The sequence below is a fragment of the Syngnathus floridae genome, chromosome 3 (assembly GCF_059516105.1).
Source record: "Syngnathus floridae isolate MCC-2025c chromosome 3, RoL_Sflo_1.0, whole genome shotgun sequence".
In the NCBI taxonomy this organism is placed as follows: domain Eukaryota; kingdom Metazoa; phylum Chordata; class Actinopteri; order Syngnathiformes; family Syngnathidae; genus Syngnathus; species Syngnathus floridae.
Window position 1 is genome coordinate 6,533,864 of NC_142415.1, and position 23,420 is coordinate 6,557,283.

The 23,420-nt window shown below is 39.3% G+C and overlaps 1 protein-coding gene across 2 annotated transcripts; it reads right to left on the minus strand.

Moving 5' to 3' along the window:
- serinc4 (serine incorporator 4) lies at positions 1–23,176 on the minus strand. 2 transcript variants are annotated; one of them, XM_088371308.1, is made up of 11 exons: positions 22,989–23,176; positions 12,312–12,479; positions 10,511–10,689; positions 8,361–8,440; positions 8,101–8,194; positions 6,985–7,196; positions 6,308–6,403; positions 4,008–4,134; positions 3,794–3,906; positions 3,464–3,617; positions 1–3,338 (listed from the first exon to the last, which is right to left on the minus strand). In XM_088371308.1, the coding sequence occupies exons 1-11, from the start codon at positions 23,013–23,015 to the stop codon at positions 3,131–3,133; spliced, it is 1,458 nt and encodes a 485-aa protein (XP_088227434.1). In that variant the 5' UTR covers positions 23,016–23,176; the 3' UTR covers positions 1–3,130. The 2 variants fall into 2 exon arrangements, with proteins under 2 accessions (XP_088227434.1, XP_088227433.1); XM_088371307.1 differs by lacking the exon at positions 22,989–23,176 and adding an exon at positions 17,485–17,943.
- Positions 23,177–23,420: the final 244 nt, after the last annotated feature.

The following is a 23,420-nucleotide window of genomic DNA, read 5'->3' on the forward strand; positions in this document are numbered from 1 at the left end:
TTGAATCTTAAAAATTGCTTTTATTGATTCAACATTAATGCTTGAGAATTCCATTTTTTTTTTTTTGAAAAACAACTTGCAAATGTCTAATAATGGCTGCTATTCATTAACGACAAAAATGAAGGAGACAGAAGGCAAGCATGATTTGCAAAAACCATGTATTATTATTATTTTTTTAAATGAGTAAACTCTACAATGGTGGATACTTGCTACTGAACTACAGATACTTAGACTGAGCCACTGCTGTTCATCAATTGTGGGTCATCACAGTCAGGCTGGGTCTCCCTTCAGTAGCAGTGTGACATGAGTAACACCAATCAACCTCAACAGGAATTGCCATCCAGGCTAGGAAATACTTAACACAGGATTTTTTTTTTTCTCATATGATATCACTAGGAAAATGAAGCGCACTGCTACATTCACTTACTGCATCATGTCCAAAACACAGAGGAATCTAGCAAAAAAAAATCTCAAAGGGAATAATAAATTGTTTTGATAATAATAATCATAAAATACCTCTTTCTGAAGGCAAGAAACAGAAAGCTTCTATCCTTTCTGGACATATTTTCATTAAGCACTACTGCCTTGCAATTTGTATCATCATGGTACCAAATGCACAAATATAATGTAAACAAAAACACATTTGAATCTGTTAGAGAAAAAGCATCCATCCATTTTCTAATTTCAGTTAAGCTGTTCTGAGTCGGAGACGCCAGAGCCTAATGGGTGAACTGATCACCGGCGATTTAGCAGACACAAGAAATATCTTACTGACACTTAAAACAGAGTCTTCTTCATTGCATATTTATTCATTGTGTTCCTTTTTAGCTGCCTTATTGTTCAGTAACACTTGAATGATGTCTAGAGGATTAGAATCCTATTTGTCCTTTATCCTAATTACAAAACAAATTGATCTTTGGCTTTTGGCCAGACAATAATGTTTTTAGCTCTGATGTTGTTTTGAAGTGAATGAAAATAATGCTTACAGGTTTTTTTTTGTACTAATTTGTTATAACGCATCCATCCATTGTCCATACAGCTTATCTTCATGAGGATCACGGGTGTGTTGGAGTCTATCGACACTCATGTTCAATATTATTATTTCAAAGTAGTAGTTTGTTTTGTGACAGTTAAACAGTTTTACAGGACATCAAAAAACAAGATTCGAGCATCTATATCACAGGTGTCAAACTCAAGGCAGATACGGCCCGCCACATCATTGTATGTGCCCCGCGAAGACAAATTGTGCATCAAATTCGTGTGTCATTACTAGAATTTCAAATTTTCTTCACTTTTAATATCTTTATTTTTTTTTAATATTTGACCAGTTTTTACTCGTCTGATTTGAAAACGAGTTACTATTTGTCAGCTTGTTTTGTAGCTTTTACTGTATATAATATGAGGTGCTCATACATTTATTTGGGTTGACAGTCATAATGGCCCTCCGAAAGAAGCTACAATGCGGCCCGCGAAAGAAATGACTTTTTTCGCTTACAAAGCTGAGTCAATTAATATAGATTCTATATCAATTGACTCAGCTTTGTAAGATTCTGTCCAAAGCAGACACATTTTGTTGAAAAATGACTTTTGCTAATAATAACAAGCAATTCTACGACACACCTGTCAGCCGGGGGAGCCATAGGCCATAATGTTCCCTATTAAAGGACATCTGATATAAACAGCATAACATTACAACGTAGCAAAGACAGGGCAATTTTTACAGCTTCATGTTGTGAAATATATTGAAAAACTTTGTCACACAGAACAGACACATATGATTAATGAATTTGTATCTAACTTTTTTTTTATCAAAGTGTTTGGTCAAAATGATCATATATGTTTAAAAAAAAGAGAAAACTATGATTGGAATATCCATCCCTCTATTTTCTATACCGCTTGTCCCCACGGGGGTTGCGGGCGTGCTGAAGCCTATCCCAGCAGTCATCGGGCAGTAGGCGGGGGACACCCTGAACCGGTTGCCAGCCACTCACAGGGCATGAATGGAATTTGCCTAATATGCAGGAGATCGATCTTGAAGTATATTTTAGAATGCATGTAAAAGAAAATGCAAAAAAAGATCACTCAGAGATGATGTAAAGTTGGCTACTGCGGAGCGAGCACTTGGAGATGGCCTCCATCTCCGATTGTGTAGCCTATGTGACAACCTCCCCCCATGGTTGTGATGCGATCAGGAGGGTGCTTGCAAAAATATTTTTAAGATGATTAATTTCTACAATGACTGGTATAGATTGTCCCACGCTATAGTCATATTTACAGGAGGAATGAAATCCAATGGACTCATGTCCACGGAAATCAGAATCTGTCTGCACCTGGATAAAATCCACCAAAATCACAACTTGGACCTGGTCTAAGTTCTGGTCTAGTTCCTGTCCCCACATTGTCAGTTACACCGGGGATGTGTAATAGAAAACTCCCTCGGTCCATCAGCACCCCCAGTGTGGCGCAACACTGTCTACCAAATTCCTAAACACTGTAAACTGGACTTGCCAAGAACAAAAATTGAAGATGCAGCCGCTTTTATGTCAAGCACATGAGCGCCTGTCTATAAAAACTTTGTCCATCGTGTCAAGTGTATAAAACGTTTTATCGAAAACATGATGACTAGTTGTCTTTAAAAAAAACAAAAGTAAACAGGTGTACATATTGTACATCACATAAGCATGATAACATGTTATCGCCAACATCAGCTTGGACCAATATCTAGCTCAAAGCAAAAATGTGATGTTTTTAAAAAAAACACAAAAGAAGACTGGTAGTGTGACAGTGGCCAAGTCTTGTGTTGCATTTCTACAATGATCTGGAATTTCTCTTTAAGTGACAAAATGTGTGCATTCTATTCTATCATCTATTCACTGTATTTTCTATCACCATATCAAGTAACAGTTCACCACTTCTGTTCACTTTGGCAATTTGTACAGTCAAGTCTTCATTAAGCTTCTGACATCAGGCGTTAACATGACGTCATATTGGTTCACTGATTAAACCATCTCACAGCAATGTGAGTCTTTGACCTGTGAACCATGTGACCTCCATCCCGTGATACCTCGACGGGGCATCCCTGAAGAGGAATGGACTCATGTGACGGACCTCGCGTCTGCTGTGCTGTTTATCAGACGCTGACCGTGACGTGACGGGAGGATGGAGAGCGACGTTTGATGCGGGATCGGCGAGGTCTGGAATCATTTTGGCAGCTGCACAAGGGGGCCAGCAGCAGCCAGAGGTACAGGATCACACAGGCCCAGCACGATGACATTTTCACCCAAAAAGTAGACCAGCTCCCGTGGGTAAAGGTGGTCTCTAGCACTGCCGACTCATAGCTGGAGGAGGCAAGATGCTTGAAAGCTACAGAGCAGCTCAAAACTCACATTTTGCTTTGTATATGACGAAGCAGTGGGGCTCAATAAAAGTTCTTTGCACATTATAGTAATTATAATTGACTAACCTGAACCAATTGGTGAGGGTCATCATAACATAGAGCGAGGCCAAGAAAAAGACAAAATGGAAGAAGAAGTAGCTGTAGGCCACTCTCTGCGTCTCATTATGAATAACCTTCTGACAGCCCTTGTGGTCATCATCAACAACAAACTCTTCCTCGACTGAAAAAGGATAGACAGAAAGGGACCAAGTTGCAAAGCAGAAAAGAACAAAATAGGACAGTGTGACCTATATTTGGCAAATTCAACAATATGTTTGCACCAAAATGTATAGCTAGTGCAATTAACAGGATTCTGTGAAAGTAAGGTATGAATAGCAATGCTGCCCCAATACAAACCTTCCTCCTCTTCGGGGCAGCAAAAACAGCAGGTGGCTTTCTGGAACTCATAACGGTAAACTTTGATCATCCAAAATGGACCAAACACCTCTGCAAGGTAGGACGCCTCGTTGCTGAGGAAACAGATCGAATTCAATTCCCACAATGTATCTTCCTAAAGAAATGCTGAATTAAATTGTCCAGTGTTGTCATGTATGTTTGATCGTGTCCTCACCATGCGAAAAGAACACAGCAGTACATGATCGCCGCGCCGATGATGGCCACAGCATTCCCCTCATTTTGGATGCCATCTTGCCCCACACTGGGGTAGCATACCGTCATGTTCATGCCCTGATACACAACTAACACAGAGAGAAACACACACAGCATGGTGAACATTTAGTATGGTGTCTCAAAAAAGGCAGATTTGTCTTTGGTCACTTTTTAGAGTGTGGGGAATATCAGATTACAATATATTGTTATGAAATGTAGCTTAAAGAAATAAATGCTTACAGCTGTATATTTCAGAATAGTAGTAATTCAAAACCCACAAAACATTCTGGCACCACTTGACATGCATGTTAAAGACTCATCTGTTGTCAGTCCAGTATTTTTTGCATGCATTGCACAAAATTTGACCTCTGCATTTCGCATGATACAGAGTTGCCAGGACAGGGAGAACACGACTTACTTTCTGAGTTGTCTTTTCCAATTCACCTCATATGCATTGTCAGATAAATGTGTCTGAGTGTGTGTGTGCATGTGGTTGTAAAGCACAATAAGCCTTCCGGGGACAGATGGGCGAACAAAGACAAGAGTCAGTGATAGGGCACTTACATACAGACATGCGTATATTAATAGGCATGTGCGCACACACACACACACACACACACACTTACACTGCAGCTTCAGTAAAAATCTTGAAAATGTCAATTTTGGACCATGAGTGCGGCTAAATGTAATCAAAAATAAGTCCAGAAATGTGTTCCTCGACAGCCTTGTGTTGAAGCTGAGCTTTCTTCACCCGCACGGAGCTGACTAATTGCAGTTTTTATACAGCATGTAATGAGTTTTTTGCCTCTGTTATTATGTTGTCAATGGATTCAAGTGGAATGCGAAACAAATATCCATCAGTCTAGTCTCGCCGCAGGCCACCAGCCCAGCATGCATGTCAGAGCACATCTCATCTCAGATTATCTGTATGTGCGTGTGTGAATGCTTGTGTGTTAACACCTAGGTGCATGCTACCTTGGTAAAGGGGCCCCGAAGAAGAAGTTTCTCTCGAGTCTCAAATCTATACACTGACCGAGAGCCGTAGAAACTATTGTGAAAGCACACAATGGAAGTACATATCGTGGCTTCTTTCACTGACAACTAATTGAGAGAAAAGTGCCAAGTTTAATGTAGTATGTCCGCTCTTGTTGACACGTCATTGACAAAAGTATCTGAATATGACCCTAGATATTATATCTCCAGCAACCTTTCAGCAACTCTATGCTTCCAACTTCTACGGAACACTTTGGAAAAGGTCCAATGTCACAGTCACAGCCAGAGTTTTTTTTTGTACTGCACTGACTAAACTATTACAACTGCAGTAGTTGAATAATCCCCCAAACTTTACCTTCTTTCACTATTAAAATTAGCTTCTTTATGTCTTTTACATAATTTGCAGGGAGACTTGTAAAGCAGGGAGACTTGTAAAGCAAGAATTTGATTGCTCAGTGCTACCATTGTGTTCTTACCAGAGTGTGTGACAAATTTGAATCTTGAATCAATCAATAATAGAAAGGAGTGGTCAAAGTTTGTGACTAGTCGCTTGTGAATTGCAGAACCGAATCAAGACTCCTAATTGATATTTGATCCAAAACTGGTCAATGGTCTAATTGTTTATTGCTACACTATGATCACTTCTTTGTACTGACTATACACTAACGCACAGGTGTCAAACTCAAGGCCCGGGGGCCAGATACATCATTTTATGTGGCCCGCGAAGACAAATTGTGCATCAAATTCGTGTGTCATTACTAGAATTGCAAATTGTCTTCACTTTTAATAATATCTTTTTTTTAAATATTCGACCAGTTTTTACTTGTCTGATTTGAAAACGAGTTATTTGTCAGTTTGTTTGGTAGCTTTTACTGTATGTAATTTGAGGTGCTCATACATTTGTTTGGGTTGACAGTCATAATGGCTCTCCGAAAGAAGCTATGACTACAATGCGGCCCACGAAAAAAATTAGTTTGACAACCCTGGATAACGTTTTGTTATTCTCCTTGTGTCAAAGCAAGTCGTTTTTTGGATGCCGGTGATATGTTTAGGTCATGAAGGAGGCAAGTATTGTTTGACTAACAGAGGCCCAAGAAAATGATGTTTTCAATTCATGGCAATGAAGTGCTGCTTATTTTTTACAGAGCGTGCGTTTTTGTTCTATTCCTAGCCGAATATGATGGGTTCAAAACAGAAGACAATGCAGTTTGTAAACTCTTGACAAATACAAACGATTATTCTACTCTCCTTCAGTTTAGTTGAGCTCACCTTTTTCAGGAGGGCGACTAGACAATGCAGAAAAAGTGAGATACATGACATAACAGCTGATGATGGAGGCCTGAAGGAGCCCCGATCGAGGTTGTTCTGTAATGACAGATAGCATTTGGTCAGAATTATGTACAATTATAAATAATTAAAATATAAAATCTGTGTGTCTTGACCTGACAGATGTAAGCAAACATATATCAATGCTACTGAAAAAATATATACTTTATATCCAATTTGAAATAAATACTTAGATTACACTGATCACCACAGTTTTACTTTAATCAGGAGTGCAAGTAAACTTAACATATCAGGCTTGTAATAATAATAGTAATAATAATAATAATAATAATAATAATAATAATAATAATAATAATAATAATAATAATAATAATAATAATAATAATAATAATAAAACAATAATGAAATAATAATAAATGGTGCCAGTGCACCACCATGCCTCCTAAACACCAAATTATTGCAGCCAACATGTTGTGGCACAACAGGCCTGCTGTGTTTTTCAAACAAGAAACTGCTAATATTAGCCTGTGTTTAATTAGTATTATCTACAACCGCAGTCGTTTCAGTGGGGAGTATGTTTGCATAGCTGGAGATGGCCAAAGTGTTATTTAGAGACTGTGAGTTGATGACAGATGTCGAAGCGCATTTCATGGACTCACTCTGTTTTACGCATGGTGTGACAGCAATGAAGGACATGAGGCAGCAGAGTCCCAAGTTGATCCACAGCAGGGCTTTGTTGAACGGGCAAGCGATGGGGTGTGTGTAGTATTTGTACATGAAGGTGAAGGCCATCGTGGCGATGGTGTAAAAGAAAAGGGTGGCGCACATCACTGCCAAATACCAACGTTTATTTTCTGCTGCTCCAGTAAGCCTAAAAGCAGGACAGAGTACAGTTGAGATGGCTTTAAATACACATCCCTTTGTTCACATCACAGAACCTATCAATCAATATCAATATTTTATTACAAATGCATGTGCATATTCAATAAACAATTATTTAACCCCTAAATTCACTCACTTCCTTACAAAAATAGTGTCTCTTTTGTAACTTTAGTCATCCCAGATTGCCAGATTACTTTTCACCTTTAACCTTTAATGACCAGATTGGTGTGCAGTGCCCTTTTTAATGTCTTAGTTTGAATGGGGAAAAAAGTGTGTGTATTTGAGGATTTGCCTTGGGAAAAGTCCTGAATGAATAAATCCTCTTAGGTCTTGTAGCGATGATGCCATGTCACTGCAGAAGTGACCCAGGGTGAAGGACAGAAAGACGGGAAGCGTGGAATACAATAAATAGCATCCGAGACAATGGATGCTAACTGAACTGAATGTAGAACAAAAGAGACATACCCTTCTAAACCAAGCATTGGAAGATGATTTCTTTGTTGTTGTGGATTATCAATTTAATTGGGCCGCAATTGTCGGTTGAGCAGCAGCACCAATTTTTTTGCGAATGACTCTTGTTTGACGTTTGGTGTACCCAAAAGTTTGTTTAATAATCAGGAGCTTTGAAAAGTCAAATCTGTGTCAAATCTTGTGAACGATTGGTGACCTGCTGATTCGCCACCAACAGCCACGTATGAGGCAAAAGCATTTAACTAGTAAAAGTTGAAAAACACAATCCAGATAATCTGAATGTGCTCAGAAAAATTGTTCAGATTCAAACATTGCCACATCGGGTGTATATAATGTTTGCAACTGTAATACAGATATAATAATTGTATTTTTCTTTCTTTATTCCCAGCCCACACTTTCACAATAAACTACGCCATACTCACCAGTTTTTGTTCCAGGTGTGTGCAAAAGCTGTGATGAGGATAAGTTGGATGAGGATGAAGGCAAATCCTCCCACCACGCCAACGTAATGCCAAGCTGAGTATTAGGGCAAAAGAGAAAATGACCATCCATGACAATTTTTGACAAGGCCATGGAGGCTGTTGCTATGCTACACGTTGCAGCGCGATGCATCAATTCACGACTAAGGCTTTGCTACCCTCTAGCAGGATTCAAAAAGAGGTACGGTGCATTTAGTTCTCACCATGGAGGAATGACTCTGTTGGGATGAAGAAGGCAGCAGCACACATTCCAAGCAAGGTGATAAGTTTCAGGAACCAGAAACTGGGTGATAAAATAAAGAAAATGATAAAATTAAGTAAAATTAACAACAGAAATGTGTCGTGTGCATGACATTGCAAAGTTCCACACCAGAATTATTGTTCCCATCATGCAATAATGGAGTCTTTTAATTATTTGATTAATTACTATTTTAAAAGACCTAAAAATCTGACATTTTCTGAGAACTTAGTGACCTATTTGCTTACCCACCTTTAGCTTTACTGTTTTTTAATTTCGAATGATAATTATAATATTGTACCTGTACAGTAGCTTTATTTTGTTATTGTTGTTGTCAGTAGTAGTTTTCTTTTTTTTTTTTTTTTTTTTTAAACTCAAGGTAGCTTTATCTCACATCAAAGAGAATAAAACTGTTCAAAACAGAAGAGTTAAGTGCTCATGGTGAGACTGGTTCGTGAGGCTCCATTTATACAAATGTAATTATGTTTAAGATATATATATTACAGTTTAATATTTTTTTATATGAATATATATAATATATATGTATATATAACATATAATAAGAATAAGAATAATAAGAATAATATATCTAATATTTTATATAATAATTTAAACAATCCTTTAAGGGCACTCTAATATTAGTAAAACAATCCCTAAATATGGTATGTGTGTGCCCCACTTGATTTTCATGGAGTACAGTTTTTTGTTTCTTCATGCACTTGAAATTTGCATCTGAATCAATTGCTTTGTTGCAAACAAAAAACATTTGTCAGACATCAGCGTATACGGAGAGTTGATAAACTGAATTATATCATTTATTTATTTATATCATTTATATGATTTATTATATTTATATTATTTATTAGTACATATTTTCTTCGATCACATAATTGCACATCGAACCTTCGTCTTATTCACAAAAGGTGTGCATATGAAAACATGACAGCTTTTACCTGTGACTTTTTTTTCCCTGTTGAAAAGTTACCATGAGGGCACTAGGTCATTACCACCTGTGCTAAAGAACCTTTGCCAAAGAAACTGAAATATATCATCATGGCCCAGATAAAACAACTCTGAGCAGATTAACGGGACAGAGGGCCGGCAACCTAGCATGTCAAAACCTAATCCGAAGCACGTCACAGCTCTAATCGACCGGGCGGGTGCAGAGAGTGTGACAACAAAGAGTTTAAAATAGACCAACCGGAGGTCAGGTGAGTCGGGACAAACACTTTCCCCTTATAGACTGTAGTAGAGCATACCTTTTCCAGCTAACCAGCTTACGTTGTGAGACCTGATTAAGAGGAATGGCACAGAAACAAGACCAAAGTCCGACAGAGACTGCTGTTAGAATTCATAAAAGAATGGAAACTTCCTCAATTTCTAATTTGCTATTTTACCTCATCACTTTATTTTCTCCTTTATCGTACGACATTATTTATCAACAGTATTATATCGAAAGTGTTTAGCTTTGTGAATAAAGACTGCAGCAAACCAAGCCCTCTGCGATGGTTTTACAGTGGTGATGAAAATAAAGCCCTAGGTGTTTGAGCCATGAATTGACCAAAATATTTCTAAGGACGTTCACTTCTGTGACCATTCCGGTTTCTCTGTATCACTTTTGCAACCTGCTGTTGACACTCTGTGACACTGGTGCCACTTCCCTCTGTGTCAAGCCAAGTCAAGTCAAGTCAAGTTTATTTATATAGCCCTAAATCACAGGCAAGTCTCAAAGGGCTTCACATACTATACAAAAAATTAACAACTATTCTCGAACATCCCCTGATCTTAAACTCCCAGGAGGGCAAGGAAAAACTCAAATCCCCAACGGCGATGCTGTATTGATAAGTTGTTAGGTCTCTTGATGTCAAAATCTGGCCAGCTTTGACAAAGAGGACTGTTCGGCAATTATAATTATTTGCTTGATTCAAAGATCAAGCACCGGCTGTGAATTTTGCTGTTTAGTTCTGTGATGGAGAAGAGCAAATTGGGCATAGAGTTAAACACATTGACATGGTCATTCAAAAGTTTAGAGGAGGTCCAATTAAGTTGTCTATTTATTGCTTTTTTTGTACACTTTGAGGACCCATACAGTACTTGAGGAACAGCATCACTGACCCATTGTGTATGAGTGCTCTGAAGTCCTGACTCGACTTCACATCTACGAGGAAGATGGCCATCATTAGGTAGAAACAAGAAGTGCCAAAGCAGACTCTGTAGACTGCTGAGTAGCCTACGAGCATTTCACAATGACCTCCACCATGTGCCTGATCACACACCACGTTGAAGAAAGGCACCTGAAACAAACACAAAGAGTGCATCCCTTTCCACATTAGCACGTTGCCACAGTCTTGCATGTGTTGATTCTAAAGGAAGCCACCCTGAATGAAACAAAAAAAAAACCTTGCACAGTTGTTGGTCAAGGGCTTAACTGTAATTAGCATTCTGTTCCATCTTCTGTTTCTTGCCCTCCTTTTTCTTGAAGCCAACGTCAATGCGAAAACAAAACATGTAGGGATTCTCAATGAGGCTTTCTTTTCAGACATAGTCAAATAATGTGACACTCAAAATGTTCCTGTACCTCATTTATTGGAAACATGATTATTTAAAGTGTCAGACTAATTATATGAGCTTTTTAATATGAGACACTGTTGAATGCTATGCAGTGTTACTCTCTTGCTGCTTTATGTGATCTGGAGCCAGTCACAAGCTATCATTGAGGTAATATTGTACTGGTAAAAAAGGAAATACAGTATTTAGTTGCTCCTGTGTAATTTTACGAGAACAAGAGCTTTATAGAGATCATAAAAGTCATCTTTAGCTGACAAAAATTAATTAAATTTATGTTGTACAGAAGGAGCAGCTCTGTGATGTTCGCATGTCCGCCTCACAGTTAGGAGGGTGCGGGTTCAATTCCACCTCCAGCCCTCCCTGTGTGGAGTTTGCATGTTCTCCCCGTGCCTGCGTGGGTTTTCTACAGGCACTCCGGTTTCCTCCCACATCCCAAAAACATGCTAGGTAGAGCACTCTAAATTGCCCCTAGATGTGAGTGCGAGTGCGGGTGGTTGTTCGTCTCTGTTTGCCCTGCGATTGACTGGCAACCGGTTCAGGGTGTCACCCACCTACTGCCCTGTGACTGCTGGGATGGGCTCCAGCACGCCCGCGACCCCCGTAGGGACAAGCGGTACGGACAATGGATGGATAGTTAAGATGGTGTTCAAACCATTAGAGATGGACCAATTCAATGCAATTGTAAATTACGACGATCGCAGTATGCAAAAAAGCATCTGCCATCTCTGACGACTATCACTCTGATTGGCTGTTAGCTGGCAAATCATTGCATGAGATACAACTATGAGATACACACATAAGCAAAGCAAAAGAAAAGTAAATGACATTAGTAAATTATGATAAGCATAATGTTGCTCTTTACACAGGTGAGGTCTTATTTGTAATATAATGAATGTGTTTCGCAAGGTTCTATAAACATTTTATTTCTTGAAACGTGGTCACCTTATATGCGATGAGGAGAAAAGTAGTGATCTAGCTGTCTGAATCACGAAACAGAATGGGTGAACTACGTTATAGTGCCATACATGTGATGCAGGACTATCTAGTGAATAAAGGGTTAGGGGATAAGGGTGGATGTTCGGACATAGCCCAAGATTCCTTTCCTCGTGAATGGCCCAAGAGCATCGCGTTTAGAAGGAGGTAACTAAATCACGTTTACAAGCCGAAATATTTGGGTTAAAAGAGAGAATGTGAATGCTTACATGGACTGTAAAACCCTGAATACTGCCAATATTTGGGTTTTAAAAGGATTATTGACAGCCTGTAAACATAATCTGAGAATGACTCGCATGTGAAACAATTGATGAACATTGATGAACAACACACCAAAGTCACACCCAATACTCACATTTTCCCTTACGAGTTCAGAGACGGTGCGTGACAGCATGAGACAGGACACAGCACAGCTCATGATATGAAAGATGGTGTACATGACCCGTGTACTAGTGGACGATTTGACTGGAGGACAAAAGGCACAGCAGAGCGAGCAGGGAGCAGGCCCACAGCAGCAGCATATCTGAGGAAGAGAGACCACACACAAATGATCTATCACCAGCAAGATACTGATCTCCAATAAAGGGACAGAAATTGTAACATAGATGAATATAAATACTGGAGTTCTTTTTCCCTTGCCCTTACGTGGGCGCCTACCCTCACATATGGTAACGAGAAAAAGATCCCCAAGTGGCTCTCCCGTAGAGATCAGGTGAGAATCTCAGTCACCCAGAATCTCAGAGTCAAGCCGCTGTTCCTCTGCATTGAGAGGAGCCAAATGAGATGGTGGGCATCCATCCTGTCAGGATGCTTCCTAGACACCTCCCTAGTGAGGTGTTCCAATCATCTCTCACTAGGAGGAGGCCCTGAGGATGACCCAGGGCACACTGGAAAGACAATGTCCCGCCTGATTTTTCGAACACTTTGGGATTCCCCAGAATGAGCTAGACCAAGTGGCTGGGGAAAGGGAAGTCAAGTCTGGGCTTCCATGTTTAAACTGATGTTGATGGTATTATATTAGCTCTGCTATGTAGCAGTCTTCTTTTTATTGGGTCATCCTTGTGCCTAACACTCAAGATGAATCAACACATGCTTGATCCAAATAAATTAATCAATTAGTCATATCTAATAGAGTGGGGCGCCGACCTGAGTTTCCCTGGGAAATGAAGCCTCAGACAATTCAACTCTAGGGATTATTAGGACACACGCCCCACCAACACGACAAAGTGATGGCTCAGAGACAGAACGAGTTAATCTATGTTTAAATACAAATCTGTGCTAATCTGTGCATGCTACTAAGAAAATAGATGACATAAGACACTTGCTATGCGTTCATCTACAGTTTCATTTCAGTTGGGGGGGGGGGTTGTGTGTTATGTCTGTATAATGTCAATACTCTTATTATACACTGTGTGTGTGTGTGTGTGTGTGCGTGTGTGTGAATGTGAGAGAGAGTATTTTATTGTATAGTATTGCACATGTCTTATCAGCATGTTAGTGTTTGAATGACTGCAATGTGTAAGTGTGCATTGTCTGTGTTTATGTTGTGAATGAATATGTCAGAGAAAGAATTGTAAATTCAGTATGAGTAAGTTAGCTGTGTGTGTGTGTGTTGTGTGTATGTGTGTGTGAGAAAGAAAGAGATTTATGTCAATGTCTTATTTAAATGTTCTTAGTTAAACTGCACATTGGAGACTGGTCAAACGCAATTTCAAACTTCTGTGCTAACCCTGTTACATAGAATTTTTGACAATAAAGTAAACTTGAACTTGAACTTGAACTTCATCTGTACCGATACCAGTTCTGATCAGAATAAAATTTACAGAATATTTGTATGTAAATGTAAACCTTTAAATAATTAGAATTCATTTTCCTTATATTATTTACACAGCTATATAATGCCCAAAAGTGTTATATGTGTTTACATTACAGTGTGTTTTAGTCTGATGTATAAAAAGGCTAAAATGAAAGGAGTAGCATCACCAACCTCAGACAAGTGTTTACCCATTAAGTTCAATAAAGGCAGGCTAGTGCAATGAAGCCAGATACACAAATCACGTGTCAGTCATAATCTAATGGATAAGGCAGAGAACATTATCCATTACTTTATCTCAGAAAGGAGGGATGCAATGAAACAGAGTTTTGATTGATTACTGGTAGAAAATGATTGGATTATGAAAACATATAAACAAACATCATTTAGAGCTGCCTTTATATTTTGCAAAGCAAATATCAACACAACAGTCAATTATCCTTTGCTGCCCTCTTTAATCCAGTAATCCTAAATCATTTGACTGTATTTGACAATTTGCCAATCCACCAGATCTAACTACTGTAAGAACATTCACAAACAGTATTTGATGTTTTGATTCCTCAACAGTATGACTTGCAGAGTAAATATGGAAGGGTGTTTTTGTTTGTTTTGCTATTTTGCTGTCTTTGTACATGAAATGATTTGTCTGTGAAAAGCACAACATTCTAATTGTAACAACAATTAAATGTGGCATTAAACAGGAATCAAACTGTTTTGAAAGCAAGAATACATTATATGGATTATATTATGCACCATACTACCATTTTAATCCATAACAGCATAGTGGAAAGCAAATTTTTTTACCATGTTAAATCAGCAATCAAATATAATTATGGCTTGTGTTATACGGAATGTGGTGTGCAACAATGTATGATACCAATAAAATACCAATTTAAATGATGCAATGTATGGAAACTCAAACAAGATGGTGTATTTTGAGTTCCTAAAAAGTCAGGATTTTGAGGTTAAGAATTTCATCTGACATGTAGCTTGTCTATTCTTAATATGGGCCTTTCAGTAAATAAAGTTGCATAATAAGGCAGAGCTGGAGAATGCACATAATATTCTTACATATTTGCACTCCCACGAGTGAAAAAACCCAAACATGATGGCCGCCAAAAGTAAGTGCACAAAACAGATGGGATGTTTTCACACATTTTGGGGAATAAATACTCCACACATGTAAAAATATGATGAAGAAAATATACACCTTTAAAATACAAAGTTTGGACATTTTAGGTTGAGTGTCTGGCAAACGCTGCTTTCAAGTAACGGAATTAAAATCCAGTTGTGCCTAAACCAGTCATCTCTGACAGACATGAGTACAATAACAGAATTATAATTTTTATATGTATTCAACTTGTTCTTCAACAAAGTACCCGTCATTTTCTATGCTGCCTATCTTATTCGGGGTCACAGATAAGCGGCAACCCTTCCCACGAGGATAAAATGTGAGGTACCCATCCTGGACACATAAAGGCCCGACAAACATGATTGCAGTGAAGTTATTTGGCCACTGTACTAAAATTTCCGTGTAGTCACTTACAAATGCTTCAATTGACCGTAGATGTGCAGATTGACAGAGTTAAATCGGTCACCCGTGCAGTGTTCTGTTATTGGATTTATATGCCTATCACGGATTGTCAGTGGTTACGTTTACATGGACAAAATTTCTTTAATCCGTTCGGAGTTTGGATTAAATTTATGAACGGATGCACTGTTTTCATCAAAACTAAAAATACTGATCCGGTTAGGACTAGCGTTTTCATGCAGCACACTTTCATTTGGAATAAATCAATGCGCAGATATACCGAAAATAGTGAAAGAACAATATGACATGCGTGTTAAATACGATTTGTTCCAAAATGTCGCAATAAGTGTTTTCATTTGTGCAGTTTGGATAATCAATCCACGTAAACGACGAATCAAATCTCGATCAGAATGGGCTTGATCCGGTCAGAATATTCTGAATGGGGTGTGTGCATGAAGCATTTTTATTCCAATCAGGATTTTAATCCAATTAAATGCGTCCATGTGAACGTAGCCAGAAATTCTGGTCCACCATTCGCCGTCTCAGGAGGACAAAGCGGTGTACCATGAACCTGGGTGTACGAGTGGCGATTGGGCGCTCCTGACCACAACTCAAGACATTGTGAGTCGGTAAAGAGACTTTAAAGACCATCCATGAGGAAGCAGAGTCTGGAATGTTTGAGGCGGCCTCTCCTATCTCTCAGGTTGAAGTCATCAAGGTGATTAGAAAGCTGTTACCATTCCTCTACAACATCGCGTGGACATAGGGGCAGTGCCCCTGGATTGGCAGATTGAGGCGGTCATTCTCCTTTTTATGAAGTGGGGCTGCAACATATGTTCTAACTACAGGGAGGTTGACCCCCTCAGTCTCCCTGGTAAGGTCTGTTCAGGGGTGCTGGAGAGAAGGTTTTGTAGGAAGCTCAAATCTCAGATTCAGGAGAAGCAGTATGGTTTTTGTCCTGGCAGTAGAACTGTTAGAATAGGCCTCTTTGCACAAGTGGTTACCTCGGTAGCTTGAGCTCTGCCACGATCTGGCTGTGAACCTCTTGGCCTTACCTTCTCTATGACATTCTTTGCACATCCGTATTAGTTTATCTCAGTGAAGACCGCAAGGTCACACATTATCACACAGTGTAGTCACCCCCTTGCAGGAGGGCAAGCAAGAGGGTTAGACCTTCTTCCGCAATCTCACAGAAAAGGCTCCATGGCCGTGTCTCAATCTTTCTGGCATACAGTAAATATAGTTAAACTGAGAAGGCAGCCAACTGGTAATTACTGCTAGCATAGCGAGCATTGAAGATGAAGAACTGGGTAAATGTAACAGAACGGTAGAACAGCTATACACTCTCGGCATGGTCCTCAAAGGTGCATTGGAGTTCACCCAAGCGGGTCAAATGTGTTTTGTGGACTTGGAGAATGCGTTCAACCATGTCCCTGGTGAGTTCTATGTGGGTGTATGAACTTGATACGTTTGGTCCCTGTACTACTGCTGTCACAATTTGGTCCGTATTGCTAGCAGTAAATCTGATTTGTTTACAGTGAGAGTTTGACTCCTTCATATCTGCCCTTTGTCACTCGTTTTTTTCATATCCTTTATGGACAAAATTTATAGACGCAGCAAAGATGGTTTGGAGGCCTCAGTATTGCATCCCTGCTTTTTGAAGATGATGTGGTACTGTTGACTTCATCAGTCTCATATCCTCTTTTCAAATTATTTTTTAACTGCATCGCTCATTATTCTCAAAGTGATTGTTCTCTTTTGTCTACAAGTTTCACATTTTTCCTTGACAGCCTCACTCAGGAGTTGAAAAGTGAATACTGTATACTATCTGAAAAAGATAAGAAATCTAGAAAAGCATTCGTTGAAAGTCTGTCAAATGTAGCCAACTATGCGTAATGGTCATGATAATAAACACTTGTAATAATCCCAATGAAACATTGTCACAAAACAGACTGCCTTTAGTGTTATACATTCTTGGAAACATACGGTAGCCTAAAGATGTAGGGTACTGATGGAAAATATTTAAGTCTTTCATGGATAAGATAAGATATACTCGTATACTGTCAATCAATTAAGAATTTAGTAAGACAATATTTTGAGTGCATCACATTCTGTCCTTGATCAAACTTTCACAGACTCCAGCAACATTCCCTGCCAGCATTGCTGCTTCTCGCCAGCTCTCACCTGATAGGCCACCATGTTGAGGAAGTAATTGTAGACGCTGCGACGGTTCATGCTCTGGTTGGCAGACATTGTGCCTCCAAATTGCTTTTGGTCACCCACTACGACTCTGCATTTTGCCATGAATCTCCACCAAAACCTGTTTTGCCCAGAGTGTCTCCAAAGTTCGCACTGTCACATCCTTAAAGGAGGCAGCAGTTAAAACAGGCCTGAAGCTCTTGATAAGAAAAAAATAATAATAAAAAAAAAGGAAGAAAGAACGAACATGCAGCTCTGTCCTGCAGTAGGTTTTGCCTGCGCTCTCCTTATGATGGATTAGCAATAAATCTAATTGGGCTACATTCTCTGTAAGTGAAAACCTCAGCATGAGTGCCACTTCAGATCACATCAGCAGCTCTCTCAGGACAGCCCCACTTGGGAAGAAGTCCTCTTTTTCCCCCCACATCCTGCGTGCTTTGGCATTACGGCTCTGTTGGGTGTTGCCAGAAAAGAGAGAGAGATGGTGGCAAATGCCCAGTGCCCTCCCCCATCCTCTCACTCGATTCTATCCAGTCAGATTAAACAGAATCTGCGAGGGGAGGGGTCTGAGAAAAGGAGGCTGACAGGGACCATGTGTCAGTCCCATCTGTCCCTTGCTTCCCTTCCCCCAGTGTCCACCTCCCCTCCCTTTGACAACCAAACTGAAAGAGTGAATGGAAATACTTTTGTCAAAATAAAATGACACAGCCTCATTTTAAAAGGGTACTGAAGGGCAGCTTTCCACTCTGTGCGTTTGCTCCACAAGAATGAATGTCACTCAGAGAAAGAGGATGCGCCCGTAATCCCACGCTATCAGGTGCATTACGACCCACGGCGCTAAAGCGAACAGCATGTCATCACAAAATGAACAGTGAATGCATGCATTAAGCAGAATGTTTGCAAAATAGGCCAATGACTATCTGGGACACTTGTTGATAACACTCATCAACAAATTTTCATCAGAGATGCCGGTAAACTTTCCTGGATAATTTTTTTTACATTGATTCTGCCCCTGCCCTCATTGGTAGGTTTTATTATCCGCTTATCTTCACAAGGGTAGGGCGGTAGCGGGGTACACCCTAATCTGGTTGATAGCCAATCTATATTTAGTAATATTTATGATTTAAAGGTTAGATTCTGGAAGAGGTGGATTTTTTGCAGAAACTAACTAAGTCCCTTGACTTGACTTGACTTGACTTGACTTGACTTGACTTGACTTGACTTGACTTAACTAGAAACTAACTAAGTTACAATGCATGCTAAAATCCATATTGCGGCAAAATCTTTTATTTGGCAAACCTAATAAGAAAAAAGAAAATATCCTAAAAACCTGATGTGTTTGGAAAAAAGGGTAAACACATATTTTTTAAATCACCAACAAAATAGTTTGGGAACACATAAAGCCTCAATTTTTTTTTCAAAATTTGCTTTGACCAACAGTCAGATTTTACATTGACAATTTAATACAGGTTCGCTTCAGCATTATTGACAATTTTGACTATATTGTCAATTTCATACTGTGTTACTGTTTGCAGCACACTGCCTTTCATGACGCTAAATTTGTGTACTGCTGTCTACAAGCAGACCACACTTATCATTTTTCTTTTCTTTTTTTTTTTAACCGCAGAGTTAATTTAAAAAGGCACTTTTTATTGTATCTAATTTAATGCACACTTTAGTTTTAGTATTGTTTGTTTTGTTTGGCATAAAGCATGCTGACAGTAATAAAAAAAAAGTATGAAATAATTTCAGTTACGTGTCAAGTTACTCAATGTGCTGAACATTAGATGTAAATTGAAAGAGTGTTTCCGCTCGCTGTTTAAAAGGCTGAGTGCAAGAACAGAGTCAGATTAGATTTGGGTTATTGTGCAGGGTAGAGCGTCTGGATAATCCTGTCGTTGTTCAGTCCTCCTTTCATTGAGGATAACCTTCACCATTGCAGACAGGACTCTTTTGCTATGCTGTGCTGCGCTCAATGAAGGCTCAAAGAAGCAGACTGCTCTGTCAAACAGCTGTGTGATGTATTCATCCCCAAAAAAAACATTCAAAAAACATTAGCAAACATTCAATATAAGCTTTCCCCACGGGATTTTTTTTTAAAAGAAAATCTGTATATTATGATCGTATGATACTAATACTACTAATAATTCTAACAATAACAATAATAATCATCATGATAATAATAATGAAAATTATTATTATTATTATTATTATATACATGTGTGGGGGTGTGAGTAACCACAAAGACATTAACAGCAGTTTAACACGCTTTGCACTGTGTGACATATATGTCATACATAACCTCACTTGTCATGCCCTGAGCGATATGGGTTGGTTACTATGTAAATTATCCCCATTGTTAGATAACAGTAAGGCTCGCTGAAAGAGATGTTTTCTGAAATGGGCAAATGAATGATTTATGTATTTGATTAATTTCACACTTGATGGGCTTTGAGACTTGTTTACTTCATAATTAGGCATGGAAGTTCGATGTATGGTAAATGTAGACTTATAATGACTGTTTCAGTGTCTCAAAGGACAACAATAGGATTTCTAAAACAACTGAAAAACTCAAGCCTGATATTGCTGTTAGATATCCGATGGCTTTTAGTTTGGTATTAAGCGAGTCAAAAAAGAGGACAAAATTAGTGCTAACATTCATTTTCTTGGAATTGCGGAACAAAGGCTGAACTCAGTTAAGAAGATCAGACTAGCAAACACAAGAGGTGAAAACTCCTACATACGTAATTCCATCAAACTGGCAACTGACAAGGAAATGACACCTCCTCGAGCACCTCAAGAACATCCACTAATTCATGTTTAACTTTGTTATAAATGTATCATTGGGTTCGCAAAATGAGGACTTTCAAAGAAACAGAAGAACTATTCTTCTTGATTGTTTTCAGAGGCATTTAATCTCATTACATTTCTACAATTTAACTCCATGCCACATTCACTGTAGAAGCACATTCTGCCTATACCAGTGGTTCTTAACCTGGGTTGGATCGAACACTAGGGGTCCGGTGAGTCGGCCTCAGGGGCCTCAGAGCCTCCACTGCAGAGGTCCAAACACCTGATTTATAAATTCGTGATAACGCATATCTGAACTAGTCTCGCAAAGGCAACAGTAGAAGTCACACTGATTTGCAGGGAAGTAATTTGTTGTGCGTTCATGCATTGTGTTGGTTTTGTTCTTTACATGTATACACATATCTACACATATATACATATATATATATTTAGATAATAATAAATAAAAAATACTATATAGTATTTTATTTATTATAATTTGATTTTTTGTCTGCATACTTTACTTGCATACTTGTGCCATCCCATCATAAGTGGTTGTAAGCTATTTTATCCCAGTGACTAACACATGTTGCTCAGAAAGATCCAATCACCCGCTCATGGTCTAGCATTCCTGGGGGCCTCTTTCACTGTCAGATAATTACTTCTGCCTTGTGGGAGAGGAGCTAGTGCCAGCGACAAACAAAAGCAAATTAGAGGCAGCAAATCATTGTTCAATCTGTGGTTTCAATAGAATTGGGCAATAACTAATGGCTTAAATCCAATCTTTGGCCAGAAAAACAATCTTTTCATCAGCCATCTGTCATCAGAGTATAACGACTATTTTACTCTGTGGTGTAAGAGTTACTACTTTACTCCATAGTCCTTTTAGAACTGTGTTAATTGTAACGGTTTCATTGGAGCTGAGAGCAGAGAGTTGATTTGACATAGAAACACAATGTACCCATTTATAAGAGTGTCATGACGGAGTGCAAAGGAATTACACTGATGGGATAGGGATTATTCATAGAAGATATGACAATGGTTAATCTTTGTGACATTCTACTTGTTGAATGCGTCTGCTTGCTAAGTGTGTAAAATGCTTCTACTGAACAACAAAATGACATACGACTGGACTGCAACTACACCATTTTAGTTTTGTATATTGGGTGTATCAGTTTGTCAACAGTATCTTTGCTGTAACACAAAGCAAATTGTGGTGTAATCAATAAAGCAACTCCCGAAAGTCAACCCCAATAATAATGAATAATGGTAATGTCTTTGATTTACTAGGCCTTTACACTCCTAAAACTGCTATGTCAAAAGTATCCCAAATTGGTCAAAAACACGGCAAGTGCTGGTTATTGGGTTGAGGATTTGACCCAGAACATTGGATCAAGATTTACATTTGTAATAGCGACCCATACTAATGAGTTCAACTTTAACGTTAAGATTTAACTGTTACAGCTACCAAGTTCTCGTAAAGTATGTTTTTTTGTTGAGGAGGTTTTGATTGGTTTTAGTTTGATTGTGTTTTCCTTGTGTCTTTTCTTAGTGGGTTTGAATGTCCACATGTTTTCAGTCGGCTCCCTCAACCACTTGTGTCTTCCTCATTGTCTCATCAGTTGGTTTGTATTTTGTTTCCTGTGTCCTTTCAGTCTTTGTCGGAATATTGCTTCTCCTGAGTCCCTGTCAAATTCATCCATCCATCCATCCATTGTCTGAACCGCTTAGTCCCCACGGGGGTCGCGGGTGTGCTGGAGCCTATCCCAGCCGTCATCGGGCAGTAGGCGGGGGACACCCTGAACCGGTTGCCAGCCGCTTGCAGGGCACACAGAGACGAACAACCATTCGCACTCGCACTCACACCTAGGGACAATTTGGAGTCTTCAATCGGCCTACCAAGCATGTCTTTGGGATGTGAGAGGAAACCGGAGTGCCCGGAGAAAACCCACACGGGCCCGGGGAGAACATGCAAACTCCACACAGGGAGGGCCAGAGGTGGAATCGAACCTGCACCCTCCTAACTGTGAGGCGGACGTGCTACCCAGTGTGCCACTGAGCCGCCCCTGTCAAATTCCGATTTTTATTTTCAATTATGTGTCTTGGTCTTTGAACTTTTATTACTTTGATTCGATATATCTTGTTTGCATTTTGTTTCATTATTGGAAAACAAATTTTTTTTTTTTTTTTAGTACATCCACTAAAAAAAGTACACCCCCCCCGCTTCCCCACTTTTGGGACCTTAACCTTCCCACATCCTGACACAAGAAATGGGTTACCAAGTTATTAGTACAGCTGTTTTTAAAATAACATTCATTTTCTAAAACCATGAATTCGCCAATTTCCATGTCAGGGGTTGCCACAACAAACCACTTGTAGGATATGTTTGGCACACAAAAGTGGCACAAGTGGCGACCCTGAAGCTGGTCAGCCAACCCAATTCCGATCTTCTCCGATCCTGTCTTATTTATAAGTAACAATCTGATCGAAATCCACAGCTATCTGGTGAGTTGGTTGGGAGAATAACCAAAGTTGAAATATTTTTTAGCGTATAAGAGTTCAAACATGGGGATACTTTTGAATGAACACCTGTCTTCACAGTGCAAAAAAACATCCAGATATTACACAGATGTTCAATCTCTGAGCTTCATGTAACCTTCCACACCTCATCGAACGACCATGCAGAAAACAAGTCTTACCTGTGCTTCTATAATGTGACCAGACATTGCGTGCCTAACGCCTGGCGTGAGACGACCCTTAAAAATCCACTGTTTGACTCAGTCATAAAGAAGAATAAAAGGGTTGGTGTGATCAAGGCATTGTTTTACTGGCCACAGTGACATCCTTCCAGTTGTAAACCAAGACACACATTGCCCAAGGACAAAGAATCCCAAGAGCACTGATGTGATTTTTAGTCCTCCTCGGAAGCCGTTTTATTCTTCCGTAATCGGATTATGCTCGGTACACTGAAAAGTCTACACCCACAAAACAGCAGGTAATGTCTGGAGAAAGTTGATGTACCACAGTGGTTAAAAGGTTATTTTGATTCAAGGTCAAGTAAACCTCTTATAAGAGACAGAAAAAGAACAACAACCATGAAGCGACCGAGTAATCCGGACTATTGAAAAGCT

What these genes read in the sequence shown, in the direction of transcription:
- serinc4 (XM_088371307.1), bottom strand. Translation starts at nt 17,604, where the DNA reads ATGGCAAAATGCAGAGTCGTAGTGGGTGACCAAAAGCAATTTGGAGGC. An exon ending in AGAGCACTCATACACAATGG is followed by an intron (nt 8,441 to 10,510) that starts GTCAGTGATGCT and finishes TTTATCACCCAG; the next exon opens with TTTCTGGTTCCTGAAACTTA. An exon ending in AACAGAGTCATTCCTCCATG is followed by an intron (nt 8,195 to 8,360) that starts GTGAGAACTAAA and finishes CCTAATACTCAG; the next exon opens with CTTGGCATTACGTTGGCGTG.